Here is an 18989-nt window from a genome sequence, read left to right on the forward strand (position 1 = left end):
GATTTATAATACACGGTGGGAACGACAGCTAAACTATTTGTCAGTCTATTGATAAAATATCAAAACCCTCGTCAATAGTTTAACGAATAATAAAAACATTAATTCTGTCCAACCCCTAGTCAATAAATAAAATTTAAAAAAAAATAACTTAATTTAATTTAATTATGTATTTTTTTTTCTCAGTGTCAATCCGCTGTCAAACACACAAAATCTACGTCCTTTCCGCCCGACCCCGCTCTCGTGGATGCTTTTCGCGATCTGCCATCGATTTCACATAAAAAATAAAGAAGAGAAGAAAAAAAAATGTTGCAGTGAGTGTGTGTGCGTACGCGCGGACGAAAGACGACGACGGAACGGGGCCCTCCGCAGCAGCAGCAGCAAATAAGAAAATACGCGAAAAAGATTAACCCAGGCCACCTTTCCGCGGTGCAAACGATTCGCGGAAAACGGTGCCGGAACACGGCGACGGTGTTGGTGGATCCCGTGCGAGTGTCAGAGAAGTGTCGCCGCGCGAGTGTTGTGCGGAAACCTTGACGCAGGAGGAGGAGAAAGAGCTGAAGGTTGTGTGGTGCTGTGCCGAGTTCGTCGGGATTGGGCCGTCCGATGGGTTGGTGAGGGTGGTTACACCCTGGTCCAGTATCCCGTGCGGGGATTAAAGCGAGTTCCGGAACTGGGAAATAAATCCCTCAGTGCCTGCTACGATTTTGGCCTTCGCCACCCCTCCCTGGCTGTCATCGAACGGGGGCCTTGTGTCAAAAACGAAGAAAACAAGAGAAGGAAAATTGCAGTGGAACCAATCGCGGAACGGTTTTAGGAGCAGACTTGCGGCGTTAAAATGTCCAGCCCCGGTTCGATACGGAACCGCATCAACAAGATTGAGGCCGAACTGCTGCCGGGACAATCGGCAGCCCAGCAGCAGCAACAACAACAACAACAGCAGCTGCCGCAACAACCTTCGATGTTTGTTCCCCCACTGCAGCGTCCCTGGGGGACACCGCCAACGCCGCCGACCCTCAACTTTGACCGCACGCAACGCGGTGGCAGCGGCGGATTCGGTTCCGGACGAGGACGTAAGTGGATTGGGGAGTTCCTAAGGGAGGATGATTTGTGCAGTTATCAATAATGCTTTTTCAGGACCAAACCTGGACATTCGGATACCACCGAGCGGCACCTGGCGGCCCGAGTCGGAGATGCGCTTCCAGTCGATCATGGAGAAAAGCGGCATGCTGAAGATCAACGACCAAATCTACAAGACCTCGCTCGCGGACATGCAGGAAATGGGTGAACTGGGCAGCGGAACCAGTGGTCACGTGGTCAAGATGTGCCACAAGCCGAGCAATACGGTGATCGCGGTGAAGCAGATGCGCCGCACGGGTAACGACGAGGAGAACAAGCGAATCATCATGGATCTGGACGTGGTGCTCAAGTCGGAAAAGTGCCGTTACATCGTCAAGTGTCTCGGCTGCTTCATCACCGACGCCGACGTGTGGATCTGCATGGAGCTGATGACGACCTGTTTCGACAAGCTGCAGAAAAAGTACAAGAAACCAATTCCCGAGCAGATCCTGGGCAAGGTGACGGTGGCCACGGTGACGGCGCTTGCCTATCTCAAGGACCAGCACAACGTGATCCATCGGGACGTGAAGCCGTCGAATATACTGATCGACGACCGGGGGAACATTAAGCTCTGCGACTTTGGCATCAGTGGCCGGCTAGTGGACTCCAACGCCAAAACAAGATCCGCCGGGTGCGCCGCGTACATGGCGGTAAGTTTTTCCTTAACCTCATTAAAGTTTCACATCGCTAAACGTATTTGTCTACTTCTTTTCAGCCCGAACGAATAGACCCGGCCAAGTCCCGGTACGACATCCGGGCGGACGTTTGGTCGCTGGGAATCACCCTGGTCGAGCTGGCGACCGCCCTTTTCCCCTACCGGGGTTGCAAAACCGACTTCGAAGTTCTCACCAAAGTGCTCACATCCAGCCCGCCTCGCCTCCCCGAGGACCAGTCGTTCAGCCCCGAGTTCCGCGACTTTGTCCAGCGCTGCCTGCAGAAGGATTTCGAGGCGCGACCAAAGTATCCCGAACTGCTGAAGCATCGCTTCCTGCAGCAAGCCGAAAAGGACACCAGCACCGACGTGGCCGGTTGGTTCCGCAGCGTGGCCGTCGGCTGTGGCATTCAGCTGACCTCGCCGCCGCAGCTGTTGGCGAACGCCGTTGGGCCAGGATTTGCCTCCTCCAGCTCGCTGAACTCCGTCAGCATTCAGAGGCCTTCTTCTTCGGCGTCGGATCAAAATAGGTACGATTGCGCAGTGCATGTGCGTTCCCGTTAGCATGACGATTTTTCTTAAACTTACTTTTCCTAATTTTTCCCTTCTTTTATAACTTGTTTTCCTTGCTGCGTTTAACTTTCTTTTTGCAACGTTTTACCTAACGAGTTCCGAGTCACAGAACACCGTGCTTAGCCTGTCGAATTTTTCAATTTCTAAACCTGTTTCAGCGTTCAAAACGACCCTCTTGAGCACTAATCGATTAACTCGAGCTTTCATTCTAACAAAACGCGCGCGCGCTCGCGTGGTCATCCCAAGAAGAAATTTCTGTTTGACCATTAAGCAGTTTTTACCTCAACAGTATAAATATTTCTTGAATTTCTTTACTATGCTGGATTTCTCCGGCAAATTGTCGCAATCGTTGAGTTTAAAACCTCATTATGTGAATCTTTCAATGCCCAACACTTTTAAGATCCCTAAAACTCGATTTCAATCCTGGATTACAAAAAAAAAGTGTCCACGTGGTTTATGGATGGTCCCAAAACGCGTTTTGTAGATCTGAACAAAACCTCCAAATGGCTTTTATAAGAATGCAAAAATGTGGCGTCGAGAAAACGACAAATTAGAAAAACGTAAAGCATCGCGTAAAAAGTCAAGGTGTCTCTGTACACTCAACTCGATTTTCCGAAAGCCTCGGAAAAATTTCACTTCGGATAATCAAAACTTCGGATAATCGAATCACAAATAAAAATTTTTTTACTGTCTTATTTTTAATTGTCGAGCCTAAGCGTGACCCCTAAACTGCCCATGTTCGCATTAATGTCCCATATGCAAAAACAGCATGATGAGAAAAACGCATTTGACGTTTGTCCCACACATATGGCTTCGTGTTAAGGTGCAAGTAAATGTGGGGGATTTTCGAACATGGTAAGGTTTTTTCTCAAATCTTATTACATGCAAAATTCAAGTACTCTTTGCTGAACATTTTGCACTAAAAAAGTTTTTGAAATTTTTTTGTAATGCCGGGAAACTCTCTTTGACAACTTTGACTCAAAATATCTCCTAATAGTTGTTAGAAAAGGTACCTTTTTTACGACATACGAAATTCGAGCAACTCATCCTCTACATTTTGTTCTTTGGGACCAAATCTCTAGGATGAATAGGTTTTGAGAAAATCTCCTAGACAAATGCAAACTTTTGAAAATTTGCATCATTTTTGGTGTTTGTTTGTTTGTGTGTGCGCGCATCTCATGGCCTGCCTCCAACGCGCGTTCACAGCCGCCCGCCGGCAGCGCACCTCGCTGGTCAGCAGGAGTGTTGTTGTTCAAGCCATGCGTGACTTTACTGATGTTGCGCGGTGGGAGAAGTTTGGTGATAAATTAATAAAAAAAAATTTCGTTTTTGTTTCTTTTGATAGATTATGATGTAGTATGTTGTATAGTATATTTTTTTTAATGTTTTGCGCATGTGGTGTGGCCAGCCAAACAAATGGTTATGATTTCTAAGCGCTTTGGATGAAAAAGCATGGGAGCAAGCTTGTAATCATTTTCAAAAGGTTGGTCATCCATGAACCCCAAAACCTTTTTTGGACCGATCTGGCCACTTTGGAACCGGTTCCCGGTACTTCGGTAAAACCCGGATTATGGCAAATTATGTGATTCATAATAATCACCCAGCCATTTGGGAGTCAAAGTTCATCATTTTCAAAAGATAGGACATCCATGAACCCCAAAACCTCTTTTGGACCGATCTGACCACTTTGGAACCGGTTCCCGGTACTCCGGTGAAACCCGGAATATGGCAAATTATGTGATTATTATGGACCCAGCCATTTGGGGGTCAAAGTTCATCATTTTCAAAAGATAGGACATCCATGAACCCCAAAACCTCTTTTGGACCGATCTGACCACTTTGGAACCTGTTCCCGGTACTCCGGTGAAACCCGGAATATGGCAAATTATGTGATTATTATGGACCCAGCCATTTGGGGGTCAAAGTTCATCATTTTTGAAAGATAGGACATCCATGAACCCCAAAACCTCTTTTGGCACAATCTGGCCACTCTGGAACCGGTTCCTGGTACTCCGGTGAAACCCGGAATATTGCAAATTATGTGATTATTATGGACCCAGCCATTTGGGGGTCAAAGTTCATCATTTTTGAAAGATAGGACATCCATGAACCCCAAAACCTCTTTTGAACCGATCTGACCACTTTGGAACCGGTTCCTAGTACTCCGGTGAAACCCGGAATATGGCAAATTATGTGATTATTATGGTCCCAGCCATTTGGGAGTCAAAGTTCATCATTTTCAAAAGATAGGACATCCGTGAACCCCAAATCCTCTTTTGGACCGATCTGACCACTTTGGAACTGGTTCCTAGTACTCCGGTGTAATCCGGAATATGGCAAATTATGTGATTATTATGGACCCAGCCATTTGGGGGTCAAAGTTCTTCATTTTCAAAAGATAGGACATCCGTGAATCCCAAAACCTCTTTTGGACCGATCTGACCACTTTGGAACCTGTTCCCGGTACTCCGGTGAAACCCGGAATATGGCAAATTATGTGATTATTATGGACCCAGCCATTTGGGGGTCAAAGTTCATCATTTTTGAAAGATAGGACATCCATGAACCCCAAAACCTCTTTTGGACCGATCTGACCACTTTGGAACCGGTTCCTGGTACTTCGGTAAAACCCGGATTATGGCAAATTATGTGATTCATAATAATCACCCAGCCATTTGGGAGTCAAAGTTCATCATTTTCAAAAGATAGGACATCCATGAACCCCAAAACCTCTTTTGGACCGATCTGACCACTTTGGAACCGGTTCCTAGTACTCCGGTGAAACCCGGAATATGGCAAATTATGTGATTATTATGGACCCAGCCATTTGGGGGTCAAAGTTCATCATTTTCAAAAGATAGGACATCCATGAACCCCAAAACCTCTTTTGGACCGATCTGACCACTTTGGAACCTGTTCCCGGTACTCCGGTGAAACCCGGAATATGGCAAATTATGTGATTATTATGGACCCAGCCATTTGGGGGTCAAAGTTCATCATTTTTGAAAGATAGGACATCCATGAACCCCAAAACCTCTTTTGGACCGATCTGACCACTTTGGAACCGGTTCCCGGTACTCCGGTGAAACCCGGAATATGGCAAATTATGTGATTATTATGGACCCAGCCATTTGGGGGTCAAAGTTCATCATTTTCAAAAGATAGGACATCCATGAACCCCAAAACCTCTTTTGGACCGATCTGACCACTTTGGAACCTGTTCCCGCTACTCCGGTGAAACCCGGAATATGGCAAATTATGTGATTATTATGGACCCAGCCATTTGGGGGTCAAAGTTCATCATTTTCAAAAGATAGGACATCCATGAACCCCAAAACCTCTTTTGGCACAATCTGACCACTTTGGAACCGGTTCCCGGTACTCCGGTGAAACCCGGAATATGGCAAATTATGTGATTATTATGGACCCAGCCATTTGGGGGTCAAAGTTCATCATTTTCAAAAGATAGGACATCCATGAACCCCAAATCCTCTTTTGGACCGATCTGACCACTTTGGAACCTGTTCCCGCTACTCCGGTGAAACCCGGAATATGGCAAATTATGTGATTATTATGGACCCAGCCATTTGGGGGTCAAAGTTCATCATTTTTGAAAGATAGGACATCCATGAACCCCAAAACCTCTTTTGGACCGATCTGACCACTTTGGAACCGGTTCCTAGTACTCCGGTGAAACCCGGAATATGGCAAATTATGTGATTATTATGGACCCAGCCATTTGGGGGTCAAAGTTCATCATTTTCAAAAGATAGGACATCCGTGAACCCCAAATCCTCTTTTGGACCGATCTGACCACTTTGGAACCGGTTCCTAGTACTCCGGTGAAACCCGGAATATGGCAAATTATGTGATTATTATGGACCCAGCCATTTGGGGGTCAAAGTTCATCATTTTCAAAAGATAGGACATCCATTAACCCCAAATCCTCTTTTGGACCGATCTGACCACTTTGGAACCTGTTCCCGCTACTCCGGTGAAACCCGGAATATGGCAAATTATGTGATTATTATGGACCCAGCCATTTGGGGGTCAAAGTTCATTATTTTCAAAAGATAGGACATCCATGAACCCCAAAACCTCTTTTGGCACAATCTGGCCACTCTGGAACCGTTTCCCGGTACTCCGGTGAAACCCGGAATATGGCAAATTACGGGGTTATTTCAGAACAATTTTGGATCCAGCAATGTGGGTGTCAAAGTTCATCATTTGCAAAATCTAGCTCATCCATGAACCCTAAAACCACTTTGTACCGATCTGGCCACTTTAGGACCGATTCCGTTAATCCAAACCTGGAATATGACAAATTACGGAATTATTTCAGAACAATTTTTGCACCATTTTTGTCAAAGTTCATTATTTTCAAAAACCACTGTTGGACCTATCTGGCCACTTTGGGACCGGTTCTCGGTACTCCGGTGAAACACGGAATATTACAAATTATGGGCATATTATGGACCCAGCCATTAGGGTGTCAAAGTTCATCATTTTCAAAATGTCGGGCATCCAAAAACTCCAAAATTACTTTTGGATCGATCTGGTCACTTGGTGATTGGTTTTATAACTCCGGTGCAATCCGAAATATGAAAAATTACGGGATTATTTCAGAACAATTTGGGACAAGGCAATATGGATATCCATGATCATCATTTTAAAGATCAAGCTTATTCATGATCCCCACAAATATTTTTGTATCGATCTGGTCACTTAGGGGCCGATTCTGGAAACTACGGTGAAACTTGGAATATTGAAAATATGGGATTATTTCAGAACGATTTTTGACTAGGCATAGGCAAGATGGTTGTCAAAGTTCATCATTTTCAAGAACAGGCTCATCCATGATCACAATAACTTGTTTTGAACAGATCTGGCAACTATTGAATCGGTTCCGGGGCTCCTTCAGAAAAAAGTAACTAGCCAATGTAGATGTGAAATTATATATGATGAATTTTTACACCCAAATTGCCTGATCAAAAATTGCTTTGAAAAAGGGACCAGATTGGTAAAAAATGATTGTGGGGATCATCAATGAGCTTGATTTTAAAAATAATGAACTTAGGCACCTATATTGCCTTGTCGAAAATTAATCTAAAATAAACGCGTCATTAGTTATATTTCGAATTGCATAAAAGTTTCAAGAACCGGTCCCAAAGTGGCCAGATCGGTCAAAAATGATTTTGGGGTTCCTGGATGAGCTAGATTTTGAAAATTATGAACTTTGACACCCAAATTGCTGGGTCCAGAATTGTTCTGAAATAATCCCGTTATTTGCCATATTTCGGGTTTCACCGGAGAACCAGGAACCGGTCCCAAAGTGGCCAGATCGGTCCGAAAGTGGTTCTGGGGTTCATGGATGACCGGTTTCCCCGGGGTTGGAGACCTACCCGCCCAATCCGGAAGATCTCCGGTGGTCCAGAATGCATGGCCAGCACTGTCTGGTAGAACAACGATCATAACTTGAAAAATTGTATTTTTTCAAAGATTGCTGTTTAAAATTTTTGCGGGACCCCAAAATCGCCATTTTTTACCCAGTTGACCCACCAGAAAACTTTTGGGTTTTCCGGCTTATTTTCGAAAAATAGAAATTCTAACGAGTCCAATTAAAAAAGAAGTATGCAAATTGGATGAGTTATGGCCATTTCAATGATTTCAGTTTCACCCAGGCCTATACGGGTTAACCAACAAAAAAAAAAAATTAAATAAAAAAATCCAGTTAAAAACTGTCCAAAAAAATAAAATATCAAATATTCAAAATAAATTATTAATAAAAAAATCCCTTATTCAGTCTTATTCAAATCCAGTTCAAGTTAGTAATATGAATTTGTTATTCTATATACAAGAAGTATAAATTTATAAATCGGCATTAGGCCATGTCAAATATCTTATTATCAAAATTTCTAGAAACTTTCTTAAATAAATAATTAAATAAAATAAAAACTTTTTAAAGGGGCGGAATCAAGGAAATTTAGTTCTGTTGAAATAAATAATGAAATAATTTAAAACCCCTTCTGGGATGGAAGACTAATTCAGTTTCTACTTATCAGAATTTTTAGTTCTATAGCCCTGAAATATACCTTTACAACTTGACATAAAAAAAATAATTTTAAAAATTTATATTCGATTATCTAAATTATTATTAATTATTTAAAATAAATTATATAATAAATCTGAAATCCTTCTTGGATACAAGTCAGATTCAGTTCCTGCGCATGAAAGCGATATGGTTTGTAGTTATATATCCCTAGAATATAAATTCACAATTTGGCGTAAGGCAACGTGAAATAAAAAAATAGAGTAAAATTAAATATATGAAATAATTTATAAAAAAATCTTAAATCCTTCTGAGAAACGTTCAGTTCCTGCACATGAAAGCCATGCTAACTTTTTCAAAACAACCAATGCGCTATGGGTTTCAAATGTACATAGGACCTTTTGAAAAAGTAAGCAAGAAATATCCTAGAAACATTTACATTTACTTCCCCGTTCGACGGAAGGCGAGTCGTGGGACCTTCTGGGATCGAACCCAGGCAGACTTTGTGAGAGGCAACCATGCTTACCCCTACACCACGGGTACCGCAATTAAAAAAAAACCTTCTGGGATGGGAGTCTGATTTAGTTCAAGGTTCCAGGTCCTGTTAGTGGTCAGAACTTGTTGTTTTATATTCCAAAAATATGTATTAAACGAATAAAGTCATGTTATTTTTTTTTAATTCTATAGATCAAGTAAAATTAATTAATTTAAATATATTATTTATTGAAATATATTATTGTAAAAATACCTTCTGGGATGAAAGTCTGAATCAGTTCCTTTTCATGTTAGTAATCAGAATTTGTTGTTCTATTACCCAAAGGAAAACATTTATAAATCCTTAGAAACTCAGTATGTTTAAAACAGGGGCGCTCAAAGTTTTTGGAGGCCGGGCGAAATTTGAAGCTCAAATGCGCTTGCGGGCCAAATTTACAAAAAAAAATGTTATTGAAAAAAAATAACATTATTTTAATTTAAAAGATTTAATTTGTCAATTCAATATAATAGAAAATACAAAATAACGGTTTTCTATCGGTATCGTTGATTTTATTGTTTCAGGTATTTGAAAAAAAGTTTTTAGCTGAATGTACTTGTGTTTTAAAAAAAATAAAACAAACTTTTGTTTTTATATTTCGAAAATGGTGACATTACATGTTGAATAATTCATCTAAAGCGTAATTTCATGTATAAATTAAGTGTGGCTAATGAAAAATCGTTGAGAGCCATAATTTCAACAATTCAATGTAAAAAATGTAAGAGAATGTTTTAAGCTTCCGTATAGTTAAACTGCACTCTTTATTTTCAAAAAAAAAAAGATTCGACAAAAAAAAACATCTAAGCGAAAAAACATTTGACACATTCCGCCGTGACGTTGCACGCTTTGACTTTTCTTTTTTCAGTTTTTCGGCTGTAACTTAAAAAATACATTGAAAAGGTACATATGTTATTACAGATTCGGAAAGTACATTAAATTTCCTATAAGAAACAATGTTGAAACAATATTTTAAGCAAATATTCAATTTTTGAGAGGGTAATATGTAGCGTGACGTTGCAACGCGTGACTTTTTCTCAATCCTGACCCAATCCATGTTTCGCCTAAAACTCTGCTCTGTTAAACGACAAATTTGAAGTTCTTCTTCCATTTTTAGTGTAAAATTGGTCAACAAATCGAATGCAATCTTTAGTTTTTCGAAAAAATCAAACCTCGATTTTTAAAGACCACTTACATTTCGTGACGTTGCAACGCTCTGTTTTTGAAAACAGGGTTTTTCGTTGCGTTGCAACGTCACGAAATTTTAGTTTCAAAATAAATCATAGTTTTTGTTAGTTTGAACAACTGTAGGTTAATATTTTATAATAGGACATTAATAGACAGTACAAGGACATGTGAATTGATTGGCCCGCCCATGTTAGACCCCCCCTCCCCCTATACCGCTTTCACAGTAGCAGTACGATTTACGAAGTTTTCCAAAGCGTTTTCAAAGTAAAAATAAATATTTGTATTATTCCATTATCACGAAGGACACCCCCCCTCCCCCTCCACTCCTCCTCTATCCATGTAATGGGACGTCCATGCATTACGTAACGGCGTAATACCCCCCCCCTTGATATTCGGGGGATTCGAGGATTTATACAAAAAAATGTATCGGAAATGTATTACCAGGGGGTAGAGGGGGCCTAAAAATATAAATGTTTTGTTACGTGATGCAAGAACGCTCCTTCAATATTTTAATGATTTTGAGCAATTTACAAAACACGTACAAGCTTTAGAAAGGAGGAGGAGCTTCACGTTTTTAGGAGGGCTGAAATTTCTAAATAAAGTGCCCATATAGTTTGTTGATGGCTCCTAAGGGGTGATCTGCAAACAACGTAACTTATTTTGTTGACTTTTGTGCTTTTTAAATTAAATTTGAGGAAATAATATAAATGTTTACCTGCGCAACAAAACATTTTTAATTGCAAATAACTAAACGCTGCATACAACATATTTAGGTAAGGGTTCGTCCAACAACAAAGTGGCACAAGTTTGTAAAAAAACAATCACATGATTTTTATTGTTTAGTGAATTTCACTGTAATTTGGCCTACATAAGGGTGCGGAATAAAAAAATTCGTTGCGTTGTATTAGAACGAACCCTCACGTAAATCAGTTTATCATAAAGGGGTCATCCAGTAACCACGTGATTACTTTTTAGAAAGTTTTAGATTTTTTCCCCTTGTGAACATCGGTCTATTTTGATTTGTTCAACAAGTTTTATAAAATACCTACTTTTTTCGTGTTGCATACAAACTTAAGTAACGGAATTTGTGAATGACCCATGTACAATTCTTCTGTAAATATGCTCGGAAACATTATATAATAAATATATAATATTTATTATCCTTTTATCTTCAAAAGCAACTACGCATACACCTTTTTTGTCATGTGACCAATATGATTTAAAATTTCGTGACGTTGCAACGCAAACTTAAACCTGTTGAAACTTTGGATCTAGACAACCAATTTAGTCGCTCTAGGTTGCATTTGAAAGCTCTTTCTAAGTACAAAGAGCATCCAAAATATCAAAATGATTGAATGTTTAGTCTTCTGTTGGCATAAACAACTGTTCCTTTTTCGTGACGTTGCAACGCAATAAAATGGTAAACTTACACTAGTTTGAAAAAATACTTAACATAAGATAAACTGCAAATCCATGACATTTCCGTTTATAACATCTTCAAACCTACAAAATGCAATCAAAAGAATAATTTTTGGATTTTATTTCGCTGAAAACCAGGAGTTTTTAGAAAAATGTTTTAATACGATGATTTTATCACGAATTGATGCATAACTTAACCAACTTGTACATAATGATATTCAAATGATCAATTAATGAAAACCATGATTTTTGAAGCTTCAAGTAGTCTAGAATCGAGGAAAAATATCCAAATAGCTCATACACGCTTTTCAAAATTTCATCCTAAGGTGTACATTGCCGGAGAATGTGTCATTTATTTATTTCATAGAAAATTCACTAAATTTTTTTTTTTAATAAACCCAAACATGCTCAAATGATTCTAAATGCAAAGGAATGCATATTTAATAAATTTCAGCTGATTGCACTTAATTTAATTTTTTTGAAGTTTTGAAGTTTTTTGAAAATATATTTTTGCTCCTGGTTTTTGAGCCAATTTTTTAATAATGGTGGAGGGGTGGGTTGATCGACGAAAGCTTTGTAAAATATTTGCAACAAACTTGATCCTCCGATTTCCACATTTTGTCTGCCTAAATCAGTTGGTAGTCAATCAGATTCGTTATCTAACTGTAATGAGTTCGAATCCCGAAGGAAGTGCAAAGTATGTTTGAGGGTCAGTTCATAAAAGTGTCATTATGACTTGCAAATTAATAAAGAAAACTTGCATTTTTGCAACTATTACAGAATTCTGCCTAAGTCAAACTTGAACGTTTTTTTAATATTTCTAAAAAAAAATTATGAAAATTTTGACGATATTTACTAGTTTCACTCACATTGAAACGTGTGAAATTGTTTTTTAATTATAAAATATTTTGAAAAAAATATTTGTATCCTAAAGTGGGGATCAAAATATTGATAAATCATAAGTTTTTTTTATTAACAAAAAATAAAAAAGATTAGCATATAAAAGTTTAAAATAAACCTTAATTTTGAAAAAGTATAAAATCACTTTACAAGTGGTCAACGGGCCATTTTACATGATCATTCAAAATGGGTCCGCGGGCCACAAAATATCACCTCGCGGGCCATACTTTGGTCACCCCTGGTTTAAAATTAAAATTTAATTTAAAAAATCCTTCTGAGATGGAACACTGTTTCAGCTCCTGGTTGATGTTACTAATCAAATTTCGCCTATTGTGTGCTATCTTGTGACAACGACCAAGTGGGCCTTGAAAGTAAAAAGGAACTACATGTCACAAGTGTGCACAGATTTCCCAAACAAACTAAAATAAGCTTAAATCAAGAGTTTAACCGACTTTATCAGTATATTTTTAATAACAAACGATTGCATTGCATTTAAAAATGTGTTTAAAGTAAATTTGTGAAAAACAAGAAACAATTTCTACATTTTCCAACAATTTGTATGACATGTTATAAGATAGCAAGACGATTTTTGATGAGAAATCGGTCTATGGCACAAGTGTGTCAAGTGTGATCCGAGAAACGGAAGCGAATATCCTAAATCGGGTTAAAGCATCTTGTAGAGTTTGTTAATTATAACAAAACTTTATCAATAACAAATTTTTGACCAAAACGGTCTATGTGACAAGGTAGCACACATCAGACAATTTGTTATTATCATATTGTCTCAGAAGTATAAATTTATAAATTGGTAAGACCGGGATGGGAGATTGATACAGTTACTATTTATGTTAGTAATCAGTATTTGCATTTCTACATCCCAGAAGTAAAAACGAAACTATTGGCACTACGCCCCCCGGGGCATGGCCTTCCTCTAACGTGGGATTTCTGCTCCAGCGCCTCTGACGAGACAGGAGAAACCGGGACCGACGTTTTACTTCACCATCCGATAGAAGCTCAGTGGATAAGGCGGGAATCGAACCCGCGTCTCATAGCATCATCGGGATCGGCAGCCGAAGCCGCTACCCCTGCGCCACGAGACCCACATCCCAGAAGTAAACATTTTAAAACAAAACAAAAAAAAACAAAAAAAAACAAACAAACAAACAAACAGACACAAACAAACAAACATTTCGGCATACGGCCATGTCAAATTTAATAATATCTAAGATCTTAGAAACTCTTTTATTTATAATTAATAATTGAATGATTTAAACAAACGTCTGGAATGAGATTCTGATTCAGTTTTTGTCATGTAGGTGATCAGAATTTCAGAAATTTTTTGTCCCGCTCGTGTGGATCAATCGGACCGCGCACTGGACTCACAATCCAGAGGTCGCCGGATCGAATCCCGCGGCGGGCGCTCTAAAATTCTTTGTGTAAATATGGGTATTCGGCGCCGTCGCTCCGTGCCATACTTTCATACACTTAGGAGCCCAGGGCGGCGAAGTCCTTGTAGATAAAAAGGAAGACACTAGTGGTTGGTCCTAGCAATGGTGGCCGACAGCTATAAAGTCAACTTCGTTTTGATCAGAATTTCTAGATTTTTTTTATTTGTTCCTATAAACATATGAAACACAATAGCTTATAGGATCTTTAAAAAAAAATTCTTGATTTGTAGTTTTATATCCCAGAAGAAATTCAGAAACTTTGGGAAACTTTTGACTAATTTTGACACGGTAGTAAATTTTTCATCAAAATGACAATTCAAAATTAATGTTTTATAGGAGTTGGAAAATTTTGAATTTGTTTTTTTTTTAGACTGACCACCCGACCTGTTCGGCTCAATTTTCACATTAATGATCGTTAGAATAACAGTTCTACATTTTTTCATGGTTTATATGGTGGAATCAGTTTTCAGATGACCAGTGAACATAACTTCAGCAAAAGATCGAAAAAATATTGTTTTGTGTAATTTTTGTGTAAGTTTAAAGTAAAAAAGTGATCCAGATGCAGATAACATGACTTGTTAAAATATATTTCGTAAAACCGATTCCACCGGATAAACCATGAAAAATGGGCAATTGTTACTTTGAAGATCGAAAATGTAAAAATTGAGCCAAAAAGGTTGGGCAAGCCTGCTCTTAGGATATTGGAGAAAGCGTTGAAAATGTTTTTTTTCGGGATACCAAACGTAATAATTTTTGTAGCTCTTAATTTTATGTTTTATTAAATTTATAAACAAAACATTCGAAATAACTTTTTTTCTAATGGTACGTACTTAGATTGATGAATCATTTGATAGTTTTGGTGAAACTTTTGGTTGACTTTTATGAAGTTTCGTCACAGAGTAAGACAGAGTTACCACTGCCTCTTGATTTATGGTTCAACTTTGTGGTACATCGCAGGTACATCGCACGCCTGCTACCAGCAAACCTTATGGAGCCAAAAAATTAAATGACTTTTTTTCGGACTGGTCACTCTGGGTTACTCTGTGGTTTCGTTTTCAATCTTTGTTATTTCATATCCTTGGCACAGAAAGAACTTCAAACATATGCCGTTCATCAAAGTATTGAAGTGGTGAAGAACATCACTGTTCACAAAAACACCAAATGTTGTTTTTCTTGTGCAAATAACAGCGACCGAAATGTTCCGCTGGTTGCCCAGTAATAGATGATAAAATACAAACAACATGGTCAAAACAAACCAAAATCATGTATGTGGAAGACCACACAATACCTAAATCTGATCACCGAAAGGTGTGGGAATAGCAAAAAAAACATGGCAATGCCATGTTTTGGTAAGGAATATATGTGTAAAAATCTAGAATACCTCAACTAGGTATAATAATTTTTTTTTGTGGAATTGTTTTACCCTTGCAATAACATGTTTTGGCTATTTTGTGGTTTTTCACGTGCAAATATTGAAATGATTTCATAATATTACTTGACATCTATTACTTGGGAACCAAGGTCTCATTTAGATCGCTGTTATTTACCCAAATATATCCAAAATTTGGTATTTCTGTGTTCTTTACCTCTGCTCAGGTATAACATTTTTATACAGTATGTAAAAAAAGTATTTACATCCCTTAATCACTATGCACATTTTGTGATGAAACATGCAAACAATTTATAATTCGCCATAAACCTAGTACTACGTTATGTTCGGAAACTCTTGCCGAACATAAAGCTCATAAAAAAAATATATCTACAAAAAGTTCTATAATAAATACTGTTACAAAAATCAAAAAAGTTGCAACAAAGGTTTTTACACCTTTCGAAAAATTGACATAAATACAGTTATTTAGTGACAAATCACCATAAATCCAGTGTCACAACTCCAAATAGGCATCCATGACTGATTAAAAAAAATTGATTGAATATAAAGTTTACTAACTACTTAGTATACCATACCAACCCGGAATTACGACGTCGGAAAATCCGCCGGCATCTGAACCGGTCCACCATTCACAGGTCAACCTATGTGTCATCGGAAAGGGCATACAATTTCAGATCTTTTGATACCCAAACATCTAGGTTTTCTATGAAACCCACGTTTTAAAATTTTAAACAAACTTTCTGTGATGGCAGTTTGAGTTAGTTCCTGGTAAAACTAGTGATCAAAAATAATTCTTTTATATCCCTGAAGTATAAATTAAAAACTTGCCAAATTGCCAAGTGAAATTTAAAACAGTTTAATATTCTTGGAACGTCAGTTATTTCCAATAAATTATTAAATAATTTAAAAAAACTTTCAGCAATGGCAGTTTGGGTAAGTTCTCGGTCAAACTAGTGATCAGAAATTATTGTTTAATATCCAGATAAAATAATAAACAATGCAAATGCATAACTATGAATACAAAGAGACGTGTTGTTCCTCGAGAGTCGAGAACAGAATACAGAGTATCTGTCAAGATATTAAAATAATAGCAGAATTAAAAGGAACAACTAGTCTCTTTGCATTCATAGTAATGCATTCTGCAAAAACGCTCAACCAAACCACAAAACGTAGTACTAGGTTTCTGTCAAACTTTAAATTGTTTGCATGTTTCATTACAAAATGTGCATAGTGACCAAAGGATGTAAATACTTTTTTTACATAATGTATATTATACTCTATCTTAAAAAAAAATATATGAAACAACCAATTCTGATCACTAATATGACTACGTACTTAATCAGATACCCATCCTAGAAGCTGTTTTAAATTATTCATATTTTTTCTTTTTTTTAATTAAAAAAAAATAATAAAATTTTAAATTCAACGGACAATGAATTCTGATCAATAACAAGACTAGAAACTGACTCAGACTGTTATCCCAAAAGTTTTTTTTTTAGTTAATACTTTTTTTTTTCAAACAACTATTTGTTGTTTTTTGATTTGGCATGGTATTATACCAATTTGTGAATTTATACTAAAAGGTTTAAAAAAAATCTGATCACTCACATTTTCAGGAACTGAATTAGACTCCCATCCCAGAAGGATATTTAAATAAGATTTATAATTTATTTAAATTTACTAGTTTTACCAGATTTATAGATTTTTGAAATTCAACATGGCCTTATGCTAAGTTGAGATTTTATACTCCAGGGACAACCAGATTTTATAACAAACCTGACTTGAAACTGATTTGGATTCTAATCTCAGAATTTTTTTTATATTAAAAAACTAAATTCAAACAACTGAGTTTCCAAGCTTTTTGCTACTTTTGTAATTTGACACTGCAAGTATATAAAAATCTAATTATATTTCCAAGAACTGACTCTCAGACTTCCTTCCCAAATGATTTTTAATTCTTTTTACAAATGTCAGACGTTCCAAGATTTTTTAATAATTTTAAATTTCACATCCGTTATATTATTATACTTCAGGGATCTAAACCAATAGATTCTGATCACTAGTTTGACCAGGAACAAACTCAGACTTCCATCGCAGAGATTTTTTAAAATTATTAGAAATTTACTAGAAATGACTAGAAATGACTTAATAGACAAAAAACAATAAATTCTGATCACTAGTTTTACCAGGAACTGACTCAGACTGCCATCGCAGAGAGTTTTTAAAATTATTTTATAATTTACTAGAAATGACTGACCTTCTTTTTTTTTTATCAATTTTAAATTTCGCTTGGTAATTGGGCAAAATTTCAATTAATATTTCAGAGATATAAAACAATAAATTTTTAATACTAGTTTGACCAGGAGCTGGCTCAGACTGCCAACGCAGAGAGTTTTTGAAATTATTTAATAATTTACTACAAATATCTGACCTTCCAAGATTTTTAATCAATTTTAAATTTCACTATGTAATTTAACAAAATTTTAATTTATACTTTAGAGATATAAAACAATAAATTCTGATCACTAGTTTTACCAGGAACTGACTCAGACTGCCATCGCAGAGAGTTTTTAAAATTATTTTATAATTTACTAGAAATGACTGACCTTCTAAAATTTTTTTTATCAATTTTAAATTTCGGTTGGTAATTGGGCAAAATTTTAATTAATATTTCAGAGATATAAAACAATAAATTCTGATCACTAGTTTGACCAGGAGCTGGCTCAGACTGCCAACGCAGAGAGTTTTTGAAATTATTTAATAATTTACTACAAATATCTGACCTACCGAGATTTTTTATCAATTTTAAATTTCACTATGTAATTTAGCAAAATTTGAATTTATACTTTAGAGATATAAAACAATAAATTCTGATCACTAGTTTTACCAGGAACTGACTCAGACTGCCATCGCAGAGAGTTTTTAAAATTATTTAATAATTTACTAGAAATGACTGACCTTCTAAAATTTTTTTTATCAATTTTAAATTTCGGTTGGTAATTGGGCAAAATTTTAATTAATATTTCAGAGATATAAAACAATAAATTCTGATCTCTAGTTTTACCAGGAGCTGGCTCAGACTGCCAACGCAGAGAGTTTTTGAAATTATTTAATAATTTACTACAAAATACCTTCCAAGATTTTTTATCAATTTTAAATTTCACTATGTAATTTAACAAAATTTTATTTTATACTTTAGAGATATAAAACAATTAATTATGAATACTAGTTTGACCAGGAGCTGGCTCAGACTGCCAACGCAGAGAGTTTTTGAAATTATTTAATAATTTACTACACATATCTGACCTACCGAGATATTTTATCCATTTTAAATTTCACTATGTAATTTAGCAAAATTTGAATTTATACTTTAGAGATATAAAACAATAAATTCTGATCACTAGTTTTACCAGGAACTGACTCAGACTGCCATCGCAGAGAGTTTTTAAAATTATTTTATAATTTACTAGAAATGACTAATATTCTAAGACTTTTTTTTATCAATTTTAAATTTCGGTTGGTAATTGGGCAAAATTTTAATTAATATTTCAGAGATATAAAACAATAAATTTTGAATACTAGTTTGACCAGGAGCTGGCTCAGACTGCCAACGCAGAGAGTTTTTGAAATTATTTAATAATTTACTACAAATATCTGACCTTCCGAGATTTTTTTATCAATTTTAAATTTCACTATGTAATTTAGCAAAATTTGAATTTATACTT

The 18989-nt window shown here is 36.9% G+C and overlaps 1 protein-coding gene across 1 annotated transcript in view; it reads left to right on the forward strand.

The window, feature by feature from the left end:
* The first annotated feature begins 261 nt into the window (after positions 1-261).
* LOC120420010 (dual specificity mitogen-activated protein kinase kinase hemipterous-like) overlaps positions 262-18989 on the forward strand; it is a 35795-nt gene continuing 17067 nt past the window's right edge. The window contains exons 1-3 of the mRNA XM_039582913.2: positions 262-1070; positions 1135-1766; positions 1832-2298. Of these exons, the coding sequence (XP_039438847.1) occupies positions 836-1070; positions 1135-1766; positions 1832-2298 (1334 nt within the window). The 5' untranslated portion in view covers positions 262-835. The remainder of the gene's footprint in view (positions 1071-1134; positions 1767-1831; positions 2299-18989) is intronic.

Source organism: Culex pipiens, chromosome 3 (genome assembly GCF_016801865.2).
Source record: "Culex pipiens pallens isolate TS chromosome 3, TS_CPP_V2, whole genome shotgun sequence".
NCBI lineage: Eukaryota > Metazoa > Arthropoda > Insecta > Diptera > Culicidae > Culex > Culex pipiens.